At 46.9% G+C, this 18,690-nt stretch overlaps 1 protein-coding gene across 1 annotated transcript in view; it reads left to right on the plus strand.

The window, feature by feature from the left end:
* LOC147123263 (PGAP2-interacting protein-like) overlaps positions 1-18,690 on the plus strand; it is a 229,218-nt gene that overhangs the window by 154,130 nt on the left and 56,398 nt on the right. Inside the window, exons 11-12 of the mRNA XM_085965696.1 lie at positions 9,918-10,053; positions 18,485-18,634. Of these exons, the coding sequence (XP_085821822.1) occupies positions 9,918-10,053; positions 18,485-18,634 (286 nt within the window). The remainder of the gene's footprint in view (positions 1-9,917; positions 10,054-18,484; positions 18,635-18,690) is intronic.

The following is an 18,690-nucleotide window of genomic DNA, read 5'->3' on the forward strand; positions in this document are numbered from 1 at the left end:
CGCCTTTGCCCCATATCCCTTAATACCTTTGGTTAACAAAAATCTATCAATCTCAGATTTAAAATTAACAATTGATCTAGCATCAATTGCCATTTGTGGCAGAGAGTTCCAAACTTCTACCACCCTTTGTGTGTAGAACTGTTTCCTAATTTCTCTCCTGAAAGGTCTGGTTTTAATTTTTAGACTATGCCCCCTAGTCCTAGAATATCCAACCAGTGAAAATAGTTTCTCTCCATCTACCCTATCAGTTCCCCTTAATATCTTGAAAACTTCGATCAGACCACCCCGTAACCTTCCAAATTTTAGGGAGTACAACCCTAATTTGTTTAATCGCCTCTTAATTTAACCCTTGGAGTTCAGGTATCATGCTGATAGAGTTGGATGAGGAAGGATGGGAGGAGGCTTGAGTGGAGTATAAACACCAGCATGGAATAGTTGGGCTGAATGGCCTGTTTCTGTATATATATATATAATATATAATAGGATCTGTCTGTATGTCTGTCTGTCCGCTATACACTCAAAAGTTATAGAGCATACCTACACATATGTTATATCAAAAGAAAGGTTATGATTAGGGGAGTGTCATAGGTGTATTTACTTTTTGGTCAGACAAAAATTGTTCGGACAGTATACAAAAAACGTTCAAAAAAAGGACAAAATCCATTCATTAGCGGTTGACCAATCCTACCGCTCATTAGCGTTGAGTGACGTGAAGGTTGACCAATCCTACGGGGGGAGTGCGCTGCGTCACGGGGGGCATGGGCAGGGCCTAATCCTTAAAACTGAAAAGTAAGCTGCGGCCATTGTTGTTTGTGATAGAGCACAGTGAAAGGTGAGGACCCCCTTTTTTAATAAAAATTGGTGAGGTTGTAAAGTGTATGTTATACAAAGCTTTAACCAAAAATGTTTTATAAGTACTTTAAGTTTCATGTTTCAAGGTATTAAAAGGTAGAACATCCCGAAATCAATTCCCTTTAAAACACACAATCTACAAAGAGCAGCCTGATCACAAAAAAAACCCGACAAAGATGGCCGACAGACAAATGGAGAATGAGCAGCGGCAGCTCACCTTCCAAGAGTAGGCTTCTCCTTCCCGCCATTTTCATTTCCCTTGGTGCTTTGTGGCCTGCAGCCGAGAGGCACCTACGGAGCGCGGGCTGCCCGGGGCGCTGGGCTTGGCTGGGCCATGTCAGTGCGGGGGCCCGGGGCTTAGGCTTCTCCAACCGCCGGCAGCGCAACTCCAGTCCCAGGCTCCCGGCCCAGACAGGGAGATGTATTGGCCGCGGGCCGGGGACTCGGCCTTTCCCCCCCTCGGCCCGGTCCCGGGGCTCAGCTCCGTTTGCGGCCGTGGGCCGGGGACTCGGGCTTTCCCCCCCTCGGCTAGGCCGCAGGCAAGCCGCTGCGACGGTCCGGAACGGGAGCCGCCGCGCATGGCCTTCCCCGCGGTGTCAACCGCGCGGCCTGAGAGCCCGACCGAAAGCGAGCAGGGCTCCGGGTCAACAAGGCCCCACACCCCCATTTCTCCCCCCCTCCTTCCCCCACCCCCCTTTCCCCCCCCACCCCCCTTTCCCCCCCACCCCCCTTTCCCCCCCCACACCCCCTTCCCCCCCCACACCCCCTTTCCCCCCCCACACCCCCTTTCCCCCCACACACCCCCTTCCCCCCCACCTCCCCTTTCCCCAATCCCCTTTCCCCCACCCCTTCCCCCCACCCCCCTTTCCTCCCCCAACACGCCTTCCCCCCCAAACACCACCTTTCCCCCCCAACACCCCTTCCCCCCCACCCCTTTCCCCCACACCGTTCCCCTTTCTCTCTCTCTCTCTCTCTCTCTCTCTCTCCTTCCCTCGCTCTCTCTCCCTCTCTCTCTCTCCTTCCCCCTCTCTCTCTCTCTCTCTCTCTCTCCTTCCCTCTCTCTCTCTCCTTCTGTTGTGTATGTAATATGTGTGCTACTTTGAACCTATGGACAGGACTGCACTACTTGTAGGGCGTAGTGATACGCAGTACCACTCCTGGCCATAGGGGTATAAATAGTACTGTGGGTACTGATCTCCCCTCAGTTCCCGCCTGTGGCCATGAAGTAAAGACCTACGTGCAGTCCCTACCTCCAACCAGTAAAGACCTGTTTAAATAAACCACACACAAATTTGTCTCGTAGTGCATCTGTCAGTCCCGTTCCAAACTGGCAATATTTCGCTAATTTACGCAATTCCAGCAAATATTCAGCATTGCTTTCATGCTGTAGCTGCCTTCTGTCGTAAAATTTAAATCGTTCCGCTCGCATCAGCGGCGTGGGGTTTAGATGATCTTTCAGGACAGTAACAATCTCATCGAACGTCTTATCCGCCGGTTCATCTGGTGATAACAGGTGTTTCAATTGCCCGTATGTCTTCGCACCCATTAAATTTAATAATGTTAGAGCTTTATCTTGGTCACGAATTTTATTGGCCTTACAATAATTTTTTACTCTTTCAACATATATGGCCCAATCTTCGAGGTCACTATCAAAGGTGCTAATATTCCCGTGTTTAGGCATTGTAGATTTGCAATTACTCAGATTTTCTTTTCTTTACTTGTTATCAAAGATGGCGGCTTCCCGCTCTTGCCGTCGTCCTCCGCCCACAAAATGGCGGTTTTCCCGCGCTTGGCGGTCTTCACCCGTCCCCCGACGCCGTCTCCCTTCAGCCCCCGAGTGCGGCCCTTATCTTCGCAGCGATCGCCCGAGTGCGGCCCTTATCAGCGGATGCGATCGCTGGATCGCGAAGTGGCTCCCGACCGAAGCGGCTCTCGGCCCTTATCTTTGGTCCCGATCGCTGGCCCGCGCTGCGCCTCGCACTTGAAGCGGCTTCCGGCCTCTGGCTCACCCGCTCGCGCAGCTCTTGCTCGCTCCCTCCCGGGCTCTGGCTTACCCGCTCGCGCGTTTCACCGCGGCTCTTATCAGGGATTGCGATCGCCCTTATCTCCCGATCGGTGGCCCTGTCTTTGCAGCCAACGCTGCTCGGCTTACCCACGAGGTTATGGAGGCTTCAGGGTCCTAATGCCTGTCGCTTCCAGTCGCTGGAAGCTGTCAGGATTTCTGCTGCCCTTCAGTTTTGAGTGGGGTGTTGAGGATTGAAACCTCTCTTCAACGTCCTGTCTTTGGACGAAGCCGCCGTGGAATAACTGCCGCAGGGTTCGAACCGACTCGTCGCCAGTGTTAAGTATGTGTATTGTATTGAACAATTAACACAAAGACTTAAACGTATAACTCAAACAGGTCTTTACTGGTTGGAGGTAGGGACTGCACGTAGGTCTTTACTTCATGCCCACAGGCGGGAACTGAGGGGAGATCAGTACCCACAGTACTATTTATACCCCTATGGCCAGGAGTGGTACTGCGTATCACTACGCCCTACAAGTAGTGCAGTCCTGTCCATAGGTTCAAAGTAGCACACATATTACATACACAACACCTTCCCTCTCTCTCTCTCTCCTTCCCTCTCTCTCTCTCTCTCTCCTTCCCTCTCTCTCTCCCTCCTTCCCTCTCTCTCTCCCTCCTTCCCTCTCTCTCTCTCTCTCTCCTTCCCTCCCTCTCTCTCTCCTTCCCACACAGACAGACAGACAGACAAACTCATTTATATTTATATATATATATAATATATATAAAAATTATTTTTTCTTTTTTCATAACAGCATGCCCCCAAGAAAACATAGCAGAGTTGGACGCAGCACTTCTGATGCACACCGAAAAAAGGCTCACAGAGCCTCAGAGACTCCTGACCAGACTCAGGCACGTCAAGCTGCTGACCAGGCGAGACATACCCAAGCCAGAGCCTCAGAGACTCCTGACCAGACTCAGGCACGTCAAGTTGCTGACCAGGCGAGACATGCCCAAGCCAGAGCCTCAGAGACTCCTGACCAGACTCGGGCATGTCGCCAGGCCGACAATAGACGCATGGGGCATTGCCAGAGCTGACATTTGGAGTCATTGGCTCGGAGCAGCCTTCTCCTATACACCCACCATCAATTATGAAGCAGACCCCACAGTCATCATTGGCAAGATGACCGTCATTTGCTCTCACTGTGGTGCTCTGAAGTGGGAAGGGGAAATTGCTGGGATATGCTCCAATGGAGGAAAGGTTAAACTTCCAACACTAACAGCTCCGCCTGAACCCCTACACTCACTTCTGTTCGGCCGAAATCCAGCTTCAACACATTTCCTCACTCACATCAGAAAGTACAACAACTGCTTTGCAATGACCTCTTTTGGTGCAAACAGAGTGCGTGAATCAGGATTTTGCCCAACTTTTAAAGTTCATGGACAGGTGTACCATACAGCTGGCTCACTACTTCCTCTACCAAACGAAAGACCTCAGTTTCTCCAAATCTACTTCTTAGGTGATGACGAAGAGCAAGCCAATCGCCGCAGGGAAGCTGCTGTTCTCCCCGCACAACAACACCAAATCAAGCTTCAAACTTTGCTTGGGTTACAGGACATGCTTCATCAGCAAAACCCATATGTAAAGAGTTTCAAAACAGCCATTGAAAAAACAACAAATGAAGACCTCAAAGTTGTCATCAAAGCTGACAAGACTCCTGCAGGTGAACATGAGCGACGCTTCAATGCTCCGACCACCAATGAAGTAGCCATTGTCATTGTGGGCCAAGAATTTGAACAACGGGACATTGTCTTGCATATGAGAGGTGGTCCACTCAAAAGAATTTCTGAGCTTCACAGGTCATATGATCCTCTGCAATACCTGCTTTTGTTTTGCCATGGGGAAGATGGATACGATGCCTATAACAAGATCCCACATGTTGACCCCAAAACTGGTGTGCCACCTGCAGCCCAAAGGCAAAAGATGGTTTCTGCCATGGAATTCTATTCATACAGGCTGATGGAACGACAAACTGCTTCAAACCACCTGCTTCAGTGTGGAGGACCTCTCCACCAGTTCCTCACTGACATGTATGCAAAAATAGAAGGAGAGCGGCTTCATTGGTTCCGGAATAACCAAAATCATTTGAGAGTCACAGACTATATACACTTACGAGATGCTGTGGCCAATGATGGCAACACTGAGGACATTGGTCAACTGGTCATCCTACCATCCACCTTCGTTGGAGGTCCTAGGTACATGCATGAGCACACGCAAGATGCCATGACCTATGTCAAAAACTATGGCAGACCTGACCTCTTCATCACCATGACTTGCAATCCCCAATGGCAGGAGTTCCCACCCAAAGCTGGTACTGAAAGGCATGAGCTCATAGCACGGGTCTTCAACCTCAAAGTTAAAAAACTGCTCAAACTCCTGACTGTGGGCAAACTTTTTAGTGCACACCATTGCTACATGTACAGCATTGAGTGGCAGAAGAGAGGACTTCCTCATGTTCATCTTTTACTCTGGCTTCAGGCAAAGATTCACCCCAATCAAGTTGATTCCTTCATCTCTGCAGAGCTACCCGATAAGGACCAGGATCCAATCCTCTTTGATGTTGTTGTAAAAAATATGATTCATGGTCCTTGCGGGCGACACAACCCTTCTTCTCCCTGCAAAAGGGTACCCAAAGCCACTCCGCGAAGAAACTCAGCATGGGAATGATGGCTATCCTTTGTGCAGGAGAAGGGGCAAAGAGAGTGGAGGTTTCAGCACTGAGATAAGAATGCGAACTCAAAAATCTAGCGACTCAAGTCAACCTGGTCCGTCAAATCAGACAACACAGCAAAGACAGACATTTGAAGTTGACAACCGTTGGATTGTTCCTTACTGTCCACGCCTATCCAGGCTCTTCAAATGTCACATCAATGTGGAGTACTGTCACTCAGTTAAGTCTATCAAATATGTGTGCAAGTACATCCATAAGGGCAGTGACCAAGCTGTCTTTGATCTTCAACCGGCTGGACAGCAGAATCAAAATGATGAGATCACCACACATCTGATGGGCCATTACATCTGCAGCAATGAGGCAGCCTGGCGAACTTTTGGATTTGACATCCACAACCGTTACCCCACTGTCACTAAATTGGATGTTCACTTGCAAAATGGACAAAGGGTTTTATTCCGACCAGGAAATGCCAGCCAACGTGCCGAGGAACCTCCAAAGACAAAACTTACAGCATTCTTTGAGTTGTGCCAAACGAATGACTTTGCCAAGACACTTTTGTATCATCAGGTGCCCAAGTACTACACCTGGCAGCCAAACAGGACATGGCGGGCTCAGCGCCCTGGAGCAGGTCAGAAGGAAGTTCTTGGTCATACAGGGGTGTACTCATCAGATGCACTTGGCAGAGTCTACACGGTCCATCCAAACAACACCGAGTGCTTTCACCTTCGTCTACTCCTCCATGACGTTGCTGGGCCAACATCATTTAATGACCTCAAGACTGTCACTGGCCATCTCTGTAACTCCTTTCAAGAAGCTTGCCACAGGAGAGGACTCATTGAGGATGACATTCATTGGCATGCGATGATGACAGAAGCTGCTCTGTCTTACTCCCCCAATAGGCTACAAAATCTCTTTGCCATTATAATTGCCCTCTGCAGCCCTTCCAACCTGATGCAGTTGTGGGAAGATCACAAAGACAGCCTCACAGAAGACATCTTACACCAACTCAAGACAGCCAACCCCAGAATGACGCTGAACTTCACTGATGCAATGTACATCAGGTATTGATCCTTCTGGAGGACAAGACTTTGGCATTGGCTGGCAAGTCTCTGATTAAGTTGAACCTTCCATCTCCCAATAGGAATGATTCTCCAGGTCTCAGCAGAGAGGTCCTCAGGGAAACCACCTACAATGTTGAGGAACTGACCTCCTTTGTCACCGTCACTGAACCTAAATTGGTTCCAGACCAGAAAGAGACATACAGGTTGGTTGCGGATATGGTGGAAAACAATGCAGGTGGCATTATCTTCCTCGATGCACCTGGTGGAACAGGAAAGACATTCCTGATCAATCTTTTACTGGCCATGGTTCGCTCTAAGGGATACATTGCACTGGCTGTTGCCTCATCAGGAATCGCTGCGACTCTTCTCCAAGGAGGTCGCACTGCCCACTCAACCTTTGCTCTCCCTCTGGATCTGACAACACAAGAACACCCAGTGTGTAACATTAGCAAAGGAACTGGTGCTGCTGAGTTGCTTCAAAAGTGTAGACTCATTGTGTGGGATGAGTGTACAATGGCCCACAAGAGGGCACTTGAAGCACTCGACAGAACTCTTCAAGATCTGAGAGGCAACAATAGGCTGATGGGTGGCACCACCCTGTTGCTGGCAGGTGATTTCCACCAAATCCTGCCAGTTGCCCCCAGAGGAACTCCAGCAGATGAACTCAATGCATGTCTCAAGGCATCCCATCTGTGGCCAAATGTGCAAACAGTCCATTTGACCACAAACATGCGTGTTCATATGCATGGTGACGAGATGACCGAATCCTTTGCGCAACTTTTGCTACAATTGGGAGAAGGAAACTTGCCAATTGACAGCAGTGGTCAAATCACAATTCCTCCAGGCTTTGGCAGTCAAGTCAAAACAGTTGATGAGTTGATCTCACAGGTGTATCCAGACCTCCTCAATCACTTCAAAGATCCCAAGTGGCTGTGTGAACGGTCAATACTTGCACCCAGGAATGATACTGTCAAAAACATAAACATGCTCCTTCTTCAAAAACTCCCTGGCCAAGAGCAAATTTATAAAAGCGTTGATACTGTTTGTGACAGTGCTGATGCGGTACACTACCCCACTGAGTTCAACTCATTGCAGCCTTCAGGAACGCCTCCTCACAAACTGGTACTGAAGGAAGGCACCCCCATCATGCTCCTAAGAAACATATATCCACCAAAGTTGTGCAATGGAACCAGACTGGCAGTCAAAAAGCTCATGCCAAATCTCATTGAGGCTACCATCATCTCAGGCTGCGCCAGAGGGGAGGATGTTCTCATTCCTCGAATTCCAATGATACCAACTGACTTGCCATTTCAATTCAAACGGCAACAGTTTCCTGTGACAATTTCTTTTGCAATGTCAATCAACAAGGCACAGGGGCAGACTTTGAAGGTTGCTGGCATCAACTTACTCACGCCCTGTTTTTCACATGGCCAGTTGTACGTGGCATATTCAAGAGTTGGTGCGTCAAGGAATCTGTTTATTTTAACACCCTGAGGAAAAACAGAAAATGTTGTCTATCAACGGGCTCTCCAATAATGCAGAGTGCTTTCACCTTCGTCTACTCCTCCATGAGGTTGCTGGCCCAACATCATTTAATTACCTCAAAACTCTCACTGGCCATCTCTGTGCCTCCTTCATAAAAGCTTGCCGCAGGAGAGGACTCATTCAGGATGACATTCATTGGCATGCAACGATGACAGAAGCTGCTCTGGCGTAATCCCCCAAAAGGCTACGAAATCTCTTTGTGGCCATCCTTCGCTCTAAGAGATTCATTGCACTGGCTGTTGCCTCATCAGGAGTCGCTGCAACTCTTCTCCAAGGAGGTCGCACTGCCCACTCAACCTTTGCTCTCCCTCTGGATCTGACAAGACAACAACACCCAGTGTGTCACATTACCAAAGGAACTGCTACTGCTGAGCTGCTTCAAAAGTCTAAACTCATTGTGTGGGATGAGTGTACAAAGGCCCACAAGAGGGCACTTGAAGCACTCAAAAGCACTCTTCAAGATCTGAGAGGCTGCATACCTACTACAAGATTACAAAATCACTCTGTACAATACCAACCCTATTGGGTTTGCAAACCTTTACCAGAGGGAGTATTCACTCAGTTTTTGTTTGTAACTCCAGCATATTGTCAAATGTTCTATTGTTCTACATTATTGGAATAAATGTTCACTGTTGATTTCTAAACTGACCTCTAAATGCCTCAGATAGAATCTTTTATTTCCCTATTCAGCTCATACACTGAAACTTTGTGAATAATGTAATATCACTCCTGAGTGCTTAGAAAGAGTTCTTCAATCCCAACAGTTTAAAAAACAGTTTTATAAACATGCCACAGGGTTCTTGAGTTCCCTCGGCACCGCCGGGCACTCCAGCTAGTTCTATATAATTCTATGTACAGTCCCTATTGACACTCTACTTGAGATCAACTAAATCAGCTTAGACTTGGTAGCAAACTTGTATGGAGGGAGAACCCAATGGAACTTGTACTCCAGACGTCACGCTCCTGATGTTCACCCTGCCCACGATGTCCATCCCTTGTTCCTCCAGTGGGGACAGCACATGGATGTGGCCACCTGCTCCCTCTTATTGCATGCGAGCTTGCCCTGCAAGAAACCAAGGGAGATGTCATTGTTAAGAGAAGTGAGATGTTTTGAGGACATGCACCAGGGTAGAATAGTGTAGCTGGTATGGAAAAGATGGCAGAGGTGAGGGAAGTAATAGTGAGGACAGGAGCAGAGCACTATAGCAGGAGCAGAAGGAGGTGGAGAGAAATGTGCTGCAGTGATTGGAGGAGAGTGATGGGAATCAGAGGAGGAAAGGGGTAAGAGTCCTGGGGCTGCAAGCAGTACAGAGCTCAGCAGAGAGTGATGAGAGATATGAGTTACGAAGCTTAACTTGTGAGGTCATTGAACTTTGTTTTGGCATTGCAACCATGTCCTAAGAGCGATGCTTTTAACACTCCCCCCTTAGCCTCCTCTGCTTGCTATTATCAGTAATCTTCAGTAACAGTTGCCTGCAGCCAAAGTGCACGTCCTCTTTAAGAGGCTGCCTTTAAATGGTGTTAACGTGCTATATTGAAACCCCATTAGCTATACCTAAGCCTTTAATAAAACTGGATTCATTTACTTGAAAACTTGATTGCAGGGTATGTCTTAAAGGCAACTAAGGGACATTTTAGTACCTTTTGTCTAAAAGGTTGTGCCTTTTTTCAATTGTGAACAGTCGAGCCTCTAACCTTACTGACAGTGCACTCTGCTATTGATAGGTGCTGATTTAATTACTATATTGGAAAGTGACGCCTCCAAGCCATTTCTGGGAAACAACGATCTCGCCATGTGGCTGGGAGAGAAACTGGGTTTTTACATGGATTTTGGTCCAAGCACAAAAGATCATACCTGGGGGTAAGTCTTTGATACAAAACTTGGTAGTTAGCACCTCAAATTGTAATCTGGTGCTTAAATAGTTAAATGATTGTGTGGTCCTAGGTTTCCCACATTACAACAGTGACTCCACTTCAAATAGTACTTCATTGGCTGTAAAGCGCTTTGAGACGTCCGGTGGTTGTGAAAGGTGCTATATAAATGCAACTCTTTCTTTCTTTGTTATAATGGACAGATTTTTCTTATACTACTGGTGGTGGTATTTTACTTACCACTTATTTTTCAGGTTTTGATTCAGAAATAATTTGAATTACTGTTTATTTTTCCCCTAATTTTTTATCACCACCATTGACCATTACCATCAGATCGAAACAGTGTTTATTTTAGCAGGCAAAAGGGTGCATTTCTGTTAAATTTAGTAGACTATGCAATATTTTCACTTTTCACAATCATATTGGGTGGTGGTGGGGTGTGCCCTCATCTGCTGTAAATGTTGTTTCATCTCTGTAAACTGGATGGAATAATGTTGACCGCTTTCTCTGTGATGATTAGCAGCCATTACGCTCATTGGCCCAGAATTTGCTGGTAAAATAATGGCGAGTTAAAGGCGCACACTGTTAGTGTGTTAAAAAAAAACTGAGCAATTTGTGAAGAAGAAATATGCTGTGAGTTGCGAATCGCCACAAATTGCTGGACGATTTGCACCGCTCCGCTGTTGGCCTCGCAAAAATGGGATCTTGCCATCAACCTCCTCATGAGATTCAAGAATTGTTGCATTTCCGCTGTTAAAACAAATTAAACTTGCTGCAGAAAGTTAGGGCTGGTATTTAATGGCATAAGGACCTTTTTAATGACAAGATTTATGTTCCTGCAAAGCCACTCGACTCCTGAGGCCCAGAAAGGGAACAGTTGAAACTGTGGGGTCTCATTCCTGCAGGTAGTAAATTGTTCCTTGAGGCTTTTAAAATGTAAAATTTCATTAACATTTTTTTCTTACTTTTTCTTTGTCTTTTTTTTCTCTTTCTCTCAATCCAATCTTTCTTTCCCTCTTCATTTCTCTTTATCTAATTTGACTCAAACTCACCCAATTTCCTTCTTCTGTTTCTTTCTCTAGCCTTAAATTTAATTGGTTAAGGAGATAGACTGTTGGTCCCGTCGTTCACCAAGATCTCAGATGCCCCATTGATCTCATTATTTACTCTCACTTCCAGCAATTTGTGGTGCAAAATTTTTGAGCTGAAGGATAAGGATAAAAATCTAACTAACGGGGCAAATTCTGGGCCATTTCCCCCCCAGCTATAGTTGTATCCAGTAGACTACAGTTGCATAGTACAGACAGGATTCACTATAAGCTCCAGCAAAAATTGGGAAACTTTATTACACATATATTACATTTTGAATGAAGTTGGATGCTATATGTCAATAAAAACATGCTGCACAATTTTTGTCTCACATTGGATCATTAAGGTGTGCACATAACTATACCCACAAACAGCCAGCTCATCCATTCCTAAAATTTACTCCATAAACCTCAGGATTATCAAAAAAATATTAAATTGCTGCATGGTCAGTTCCAAATTTAATTTCCCCAGCCAACCTATTGTTCATCAGACACTTCAAAGTTGTTCCTCAATCTGTTGGCTTTAATAGAAAAGCATAACCCAGTATTATTTTCCAAAAATAATAGATTCTGAGGTATAATAAGCAACACTCTGGGCTGGATTTTGCCAGGCCCGAGGAGGCGGGTTTGAAGGTCGGTCAGGTGGGAAAGTTGCAAAAAATGGCAGTGGGCTTCGATCCCGCCTTCAACCCGCCTCTGCGCAACTTTCCCAAATGCGGGCTTGCAGACTCCATTTTGGTCCCACCTCCAAGCGGCAGGATAGGCCGTTAAGGCACTTAACTACCACTTAAGTACCTCTATAATCCCATTTTGAGAGGCCTTTCAGAGTTTACCGCATTTCCCGCATGCTGCGCATCTCCCCTGGAACACTCCAGCTAATCCTGTCGGGTTCACAAGTGGTTGGCTTACTAACAGCTGCAGCTCCACCATAAAAACGGAGTTTTCCACAATGATCATTTGCAGGTGGCAGAATTTTCTTTTCTCAGGTCTTGGAGAACTTTTTGCAGGTCTACTGATTTTGCAAGTGTTGAAGCTGAGATCCAGCTCTACTGTGACCTCCTGGGAAAACCCTCTCCCCACCTTGACTGAGTGCTTCCTCAACTGAGGTGTATATACCTGCCGCATGGGAACCATTTATTTCCTTTCCTCCTGGAGCTCGGATTCAGATGAAGACCAGCCGCGGCAGCAGCAGAACCCGGAACAACAGCAGCAGCAACAACAGGAGTGGCAATCTGCTGCTCACCCACCTGAAGCTGCACAGGCCAGAAGGCGCAGTGCAGGGAAGGACGTCGCCGCAGGAGATACCCCCAAAACAGGGTTTACAGACAGAGGATGAGCTACCTCAACATGACTGAGCAGCAGTGCCAAAGGAGGCTGAGACTTTCGCGAGAGGTAGTGGGTGACATCTGCGCAATGCTGCAGCAAGACCTGGAGCCCAGAGGAGCGGGTGGACACCCTTACCAGTGGCCGTAAAAGTCACTACCGCATTCAACATTCTTGCTTCAGGCTCATTTCAGGGATCAACAGCAGACATCAGTGGCGTCTCCCAGGCGGCCGCACACACTTGCATCACGCAGGTAACCGACGCCCTCTTTGCCAAGGCGCACAATTACATCAACTTCTCCAAGGATCAAGCAAGTATAACCACGCATGCAGTTGGATTTGCTAATATGGCAGGCTTTCCAAGGGTGCAGGGCATCGTAGACTGCACACATGTGGCCCTTAAGGCACTCCATCACAATCCAGGTCTTTTTGTTAACCGCAAGGGCTTCCACTCCCTCAACGTGCAGCTAGTGTGTAACCACAAGAAGGAAATTTTGCATGTTTGCACCAAGTACCCTGGCAGTTGCCATGACTCGTTCATCCTGCGGCAGTCTAGTGTGCCTCCGCTCTTCAGTCCGCCAAACCAACTTTGTGGATGGCTACTCTGAGACAAGGGCTATCCCCTGAAGACGTGGCTAATGACGCCATTCAGGAGGCCATCCAATGAAGCTGAGGAGCGCTACAACTCCAGCCACATTTCCACCAGATCCATTATCGAGCAAACCATCGGCTTGCTGAAGATGTGATCCAGATGCCTTGATAGATCAGGTGGAGCCCTGCAGTACTCAGCAGCCAGGGTCTCCAGAATCATCGTGGTCTGCTGTGCATTTCACAACATGGCACAGCATCGTGGCTTGCAGCTGCCTAAGGTACAAGTGGCTCATCGCATAGCGTCCTCAGATGAGGATGAGGATGAGGAGGAGGAGGATGAGGAGGAGAGCAAGAATGAAGACCTTGCGGTGGTGCATCAACTAGCGGCAGCAGCACGTGAGAACATTGCTGCAAGGGATGCACTCATCTTGGCCAGATTTGCTTAGGCTGCCCAATCAAACACATTTGGCTCACACCTTCTTACTACACCATTGACAGTGGACAAGAACCTGTGGCTTCCCATTACTCTGACCACCATACTGACAATTCCAATTCACCCTGAGCCCTCAATGTGGAAGTCCCATTTGTGAAATGACACAGCCCACAAGTTCAACAATTTGCCATCAATTAATTTTATAACATTCAGTCAAGGATGGCATTTCACAATTAAACACAACAGAACACCCAAGTGACTACCCTTGTGACTACTTGTGCTTTATCTTCCTCTTACATGTGCTCCTACGTGGTGCTTCCCCTGTGGCTTCAGCAGATATGGAGGCCCCTTGCTCACTTTCATGCTGCTCCTGCCTCAACACCTTTGGCGGGTGTCCTCTGGGGTTGCGAGCCTGTGAGGGCTCGCCAACAGTCTGCTGCTCCTGCGGCTGTGCAGGGGCTGAGACACCCATCTCAGTTGGGTGAGGACTCTGGTGGGGCTCTGACCAAGGACTCGGCAGTGTCATGTTCGTGTGAGCGCTTGGAGAGGAGCCCCCACTTCCTTGTTGTCTGCCACCAACATCCCTCTCATGGGTCAGCCCCACTTGACAGCACCTTGCTGCACTTCAGGGGGGCCATGAGGACCCATATCTGCACTGGCAGTCCTACTCCAGAGGACTTCCATGAAGCTGTGGTTTCTCTGCTCAATAGCTGACCATCGCTCCTCCAGAGATGTCAGTCTATTCTGAACAATGACCATGTTTTCAAGACCCTGGCGACTTAGCTCCTCCATGGCCGTAGCCATCCTCTCATCTATGGTAGCCATCCTCTCCTCTATGGTAGCCATCCTTTCTGTGGTGATGCGTTCATGCGCCAATGCCTCCACAAAGGCTCTGCTCATGTTAGCAATGGACTCCTCCACTCTCTCCACACTCCGTGACCCTGGAGACAAAACCTGCCAGAGACTCCTGTACCTGTTCCTGGAGTTCCATCACTGCTCTCCTTCTGGATGGACCCAGAGGCACAGGGTCTACATGCAGCTGAGCCGAGCTGGGAGTGCCCTGCGGCCTCCGACAAGGTGTCTCCACTGCTGTCCCTGTCTCCACCATCTGCTGATGCTCACTTGTGAGCTGTGATACACCAGGTGACAACACTACTCTATGTCCTGAAGGTCCCACTGAGGTGTGAGTGTCTGCGCTGGTGCTGGGTGCGCTTAATTCTGGTGACGCTGCACCCTCAGAGGTTGCAGCTTCCTCTGAGGAGTCTTCTGGCTCAGGCTGTTCCTCCTGGACAGTGGGGAAGGGGACTGTCGATGGTCCTGTGGGGGAGTAAAGGAAAGAGTTAGACATGTGATATAAACGTTGCATACACATGGAATTGTGCAGATGATCATAAGTCAATCTGTTAGAGCATTACAAACAATATCTGTCACTCGTGCAAAGGAAATGAGAGAGATGCAAAACTATTCTGTCACCAGCTTGTTCTGATGCGCCCGTCTGTCCGCCTCCCACTTGCACATCCTCCTCGGCTCCCACGATCTCGAGGGCCGCTTCCTCTGCGCTGGTGAGCTGGGCTATTGAGGGTGACCCTCCTCCTGTCTTCGCCCTTTCCCTCTTATTGTGGGCTCTCTTTTCCTGCAATGAGGGAAACAAGTGGAGTTTGAGTGAGAATGAAGGAGTGAGTGTAGAGCATAGATGCTTAGAAGGACACAAAGATGGAGTGAGGTCCCAAGACCAAGGGCCCTCCCTGTGTGTTGTAAGTTGTTTTCATAGCATAAGTGATAGGGAGTGTGAGGGCAGCATAGTCGAATAGTTAAGTGAATGTGTACATAGAGAGGGAATGGTTAAGGGTCAAGTGGGATGTGGAGGAGGAGGTTGACGATGCAGAGTGCTGGTGATGAGAGGCGATGGGGAGCAGATTGAGGGTAATGGTGATTATACTCACTTTTCCTGTGCGGAGAAGGTCATTAAACCTGTTTCTGCACTGCAGCCAGGTTCTGCTGCACATTGATATTGCACTGACCTCCTGTGCCACTTGCAGCCACATAGCTTTGGTCTGCTGTGGAGGTTTTTTCCTCCCTGAGGAAGGAAACAACACCTCCTTCTGAGCTCTGGCTCCCTCCACTAGAGCATGGAGGGAGTCCTCATCAAAGCAGGGTGCGGCCTTGGACCTTTGACATCTCTGCACCACAAATCCCTCAGAACAATCCCAAATAAAAGTTGTAAGGCAGAAAATGAACCAAGGCTGCTTGCAACCCTTAAATGCAGCTGCATAAATTACGTCATCAGAGGCGAGTTTCAGGACCAAAAGACTCAATGGGCCACGGGTTCCCACACACTGGGAATCAATTGCCCAATTAGGACAAAATCGCTAAATTATCCCGCCTGACATCGGAGGTGGGAGCGGGAACAGCCGACCACCTGACCCGCCCCCATGGCAAAATCCAGCCCTCTATCTCCATACAGTTAATCTTATTGCCTGACTTTGTTCTTTAGTGTATTTTTTCATAGACTGAAAGCATAGATACAATGTGAGTATGTATCTCAGAGCAGTTAGGAGAGGCTTGTTTTCTGGAGAGCTGTTACTGGAATCAACTGCACTTTGAAGCAGGTCTAGACCAGGCTTGAGAGTGATTCATGTCTCTTCTAGATTAGAATGGCAGTCTTCCTTTACGTCTTGATAATTTCTAGGAAGTTCTGGACCCAGCATTCTTGCAGAGTCACCACTCCCACATACCCCTCTATGCCTTTTCCCCTCTTATCTCTCCTGAACACAGCTGTATTGTTCTTTGTGATTGGTGTGAATGTTGTTTTAATGGTCGTCTTGTTCTGTAGTGTGGTGAAGACCCTGTTTCTCTTGGTGTCTCTTGACATTCTCCATGCCACACCTGCTTGTGGTTGTACATTTTGTTTTTTTTTAAAAAGTAACAATTATACTTTGAATGGAGTAAGGCTGGGTGGTGTGGAAGAACAGAGGGATTTGAAAGTTCAGGTTCACAAGACATTAAGATCAGTAGCTCAAGTTGGTACGGCCATTAAAAACTACTGATGGAATACTGGGTTTTATGGCAAGAAGTATAGAATATAAAAGTTGAAATGTAATGGGGTGAATCTGTAGAAAACTGTAGGATGATCACAGTTGGGAGTACTGTGTGCCATTTTGTGCTCTACACTACAAAAGGATGTTGAGACAATAGAGGTAGTACAGCACAGATTTACTAGGATAATGCCTGGTATGAGGAAATAGAAATACAAATACAAAGGAAGACATGGAAAAAGTGGAGCTATTTTCATTCGAACATGAGAGATTACAGGGTGATTTAATAGAGTTGTTTAAAATTATGAAGGGATGGAACAGGGTAGATAGAAACACATTGTTTACAATGATTTAAGGGGTCTAGATTGAGGGGACACAGATACAAGATTAAATTTAAGAGATTTAGGACAGAGAGCAGGAGAAACTTTTTTATACAGTGGGTTGTAAGGCTGTGTAATGCACTTGTGAAATTAGTGATTGAAGCAGAGACCATGTCAACATTTAAGAGGTTACATTGATGGCTGAAGGAAAGAGGGGTACAGTGATCTGGGAACAGGGCAGGCACATAGGATTAAGATTATGACTCGTGGAGGATAAACACCAAGCATGGACTAGTTGGCCTGAATGACCGGATTCTGCATTATTATGTAATTGACAATGTGATCCCAACACCAAGTACATCGACTCCCTATTAACTTTTATAGTGGGACTGTTGTCTTCACAACACCCTTGTTCAATCTTCCATTACCTCCTCTTCTGGCTACTCTTTCCTATGCACTTTCTAGTTGCAGAGGTGGCGATTTTAACCCTATTCGCTCAGCAGAAACCTGGCGGGTGGGCAGTTAAAATAGCTCCGGCTCTTGCATATCCCGAAAGCCGCCACGATCGCAACATTTGCAGTTTTAACCTGCTCTCCTGGGCGGGCAGCAAGGACATGCGCCCGGAGTCAACAGGGTCCTTCTTTATATATGACATCATTGAGACCCGACTGTAATTTTAACTCAGGCCTGAGCGGGGAATCCACCTGGAGTTAAAATCGGGACCATTATCTATCTATTCACTTCTTCCTACGCCATTATCTGGAGCCCCAAATACAATTCCATGTGAGACATTGATTTATAAGTACTTCCACCAATCTAATATATTGTGTTCGCTGCTTACATTGTTGTTTGGCCACACCAATAGAGAGGAGACGTCAGTTGGGCTGCAATGCTGCTTTAACCAAGCTCAATGGAAACTTCAGGAATAATATTTTATCTTTCTCATTTTCACTCTGAAACCCTCTGGTGTGATCAGCGAGATTTGCAACATCAGATCTTAAATGACTTGCCCCATTTTCCTGCCAGTTTCTCCCTTTACACACCTCCTTTTTCACTTCATGTTTTGGATCTGTTTTTACTCACCATTTGTCTTGCCTTACCTTTTCTCAGCCTGACTGAGATGACCTTTATATCACCCAGCACTTTTTACCTCTTTCCAATTTAAAATAAAAATCTATTTAAGTATTACTGAACCTGTTGGCTGTCTCTTTATCATAGCAATTAGCGTCTCTCATCTTTGACCTTTACATGTTGTTCTCCTTGTCCCTCTATTTTGGGCAATCCTATGGAGGGCTCTGATAGGTTTCTTTTCCAGTTCTGATGAAGGGTTTTTACCCAAGGTGTTAATCTAACATCTGTCTTTAATAATACTGACAGGCTTTCTGTATATTTCTAGAATTTTCTATTTTATTTCAAATTTATAGCATTTGTGTCATTTCCTTTTCATTTCTATTTTTTACGTGTTAAATACTATTTTCTTGAAACTGCTGAATGTTGTGATTCTTACCTATGGCAATGGCAATATTTGCATTAAGTTCAAATAATAGATTCTCTGGTTAACAAGGTTCTAGTTAAAATGAATGTACAGCTGCCTATTTGGAATGAAATCTTATGCATTTCTGGTGTTTAGGATAATGGCTCTGTCGAGATACCCTATAGTTCAGTCCATGCACCATCTTCTTCCGTCCCCACATGGAGAGCTTTCTCCCGCCATATCGATGACTGTCAACATTGCAGGGAATCTTGTGGACTTTGTTGTTGCTCACTTTGGCAACGATGAGTAAGTGAATTTTCTTATATTTATTTAACAATTTATGTGTTCCCCTCCCTTATTTC

This window comes from Somniosus microcephalus, chromosome 2 (genome assembly GCF_052327205.1).
Source record: "Somniosus microcephalus isolate GS21.2 chromosome 2, FLI_Smic_1.0, whole genome shotgun sequence".
NCBI classification, from domain to species: Eukaryota; Metazoa; Chordata; class Chondrichthyes; order Squaliformes; family Somniosidae; genus Somniosus; species Somniosus microcephalus.